Source organism: Notolepis coatsorum, assembly GCF_963971535.1.
Source record: "Notolepis coatsorum genome assembly, chromosome: 6".
Lineage (NCBI taxonomy): Eukaryota > Metazoa > Chordata > Actinopteri > Aulopiformes > Paralepididae > Notolepis > Notolepis coatsorum.
The window spans coordinates 63,292,463-63,294,166 of NC_140170.1; the positions used below are offsets into that span (position 1 = coordinate 63,292,463).

General features: G+C 48.1%; 1 protein-coding gene across 1 annotated transcript in view; it reads right to left on the reverse strand.

The window, feature by feature from the left end:
* The window catches only part of LOC311229511 (low-density lipoprotein receptor-related protein 1-like), a 375,389-nt gene that overhangs the window by 12,713 nt on the left and 360,972 nt on the right, over positions 1-1,704 (reverse strand). Inside the window, 1 exon segment of the mRNA XM_084315588.1 lies at positions 680-803. Coding sequence (XP_084171714.1) covers positions 680-803 — 124 coding nt within the window.

Consider the following 1,704-nt stretch of genomic DNA (forward strand, 5'->3'; position numbering starts at 1 on the left):
GAGGGTGTGTAGTTAGAGACCATTGACCGGAGGTAGGCGGGAGCGGTTCCCTTTGCCGCACGGTATGCTAGGTCGAGGGCCTTGAAGCGGATACGTGCAGCAATGGGGAGCCAGTGCAGGTCCCTAAGAAGTGGGGTGACATGGGCTGACTTCGGTAGGTTTGAGATCAGGCGGGCCGCTGCATTTTGAATGAGTTGAAGAGGCTTGGTGGCAGTGGCCGGGAGGCCAGCTAGCAGTGCGTTGCAGTAGTCGAGGCGGGAGATGACTGTTGATTGGACGAGGAGTTGGGTGGCTTCTTTTGTCAGGAAGGGGCGTATCCTTCTGACGTTGCTCAGGAGGAATCTGCAGGTTCTGGTTGTCGCTGCAATGTGAGCAGAGAAGTTCAACTGGTCGTCAAGGACAACACCAAGGTTCTTGGCGGTCGGCGACGCGGTCACAGCTGCATTCTCGACTGTGATGGAGAGGTCGGTCAGGGGGGAGGATTTGGCCGGCAGGTGGAGCAATTCTGTTTTGCTTAGGTTCAGTTTGAGGTGGTTGGTCGTCATCCAGGCGGAGATGTCGGACAGACAGGCCGAGATCCGCTCAGAGACGTGGATATCTGAGGGAGGGAAGGAGAGGAAGAGTTGAGTATCATCGGCATAACAATGATATGAGAAGCCATGAGATGTGATAATGTTACCCAGTGATTTAGTGTAGAGGGAGAAGAGAAGGGGTCCTAGGACCGAGCCCTGGGGGACACCCGTCCGGAGGGGGCGGGTGGCCGACAGAGTCCCTCTCCATGACACTTGGTAGGAGCGGTCATTGAGGTATGATGTCAGCCATGTCAGCGCAGATCCAGCCACTCCCATTCCTGCGAGGGCCGCGAGGAGGATCTGATGGTTGACTGTGTCGAAGGCTGCAGATAGATCTAGGAGAATCAGGACAGAGGAGAGGCCTTTCGCTTTTGCTAAGTGAAGTGCCTCTGTGACCGCAATGAGGGCCGTTTCTGTGGAGTACTATACTAATTGTTCCATACTACTATACTAATAGTTCCATATTACTATACTAATTGTTCCATACTACTATACTAATAGTTCCATATTACTATACTAATTGTTCCATACTACTATACTAATAGTTCCATATTACTATACTAATTGTCCCATAATACTATACTAATTGAAAGTATAGTTTCCTTGGTTACAGTGTTCGCTAATATCAGGAGCTAGCAGGAAACAAACCATTAAACAGGAGGTAGAGCCGTCGCCTGGTGACCAGAAGACACCTAACCCCCATAACTGCTCCCGATGAGCAGGTCGGCACCCCCCCCCCCCCCCCCCCCGTATGATCTTCAACCACTGTGTGTCGACTGGTAACAGCCTTAGCTGATTTTCTATTGTTTATTCTTATTTATTGTGCCTATATGTATGAAATTTAGAGGTGGGCATAGATTAATTTTTTTAATCTAGATTAATCTATCTGCAATCCTGGATTTAATCTAGATTAATCTAGATTAAAATGTCAAAAAAAAAAAAAAAAAAAAACCTGCCGAAGGCATTCAAAATATGTGTGTTCTACCCAAATAATGACCAGAAGTAAGTCCTTACTTTTTCTTTCCTCCTTATGTTTCTCAGGCCAGGTGGCCCATTACACCATGAGCCCATCTCCCGTTTCCAAAATGCATTACAGACTGTTTGAAAAAGCCATTTTGCTATGATAATTGGT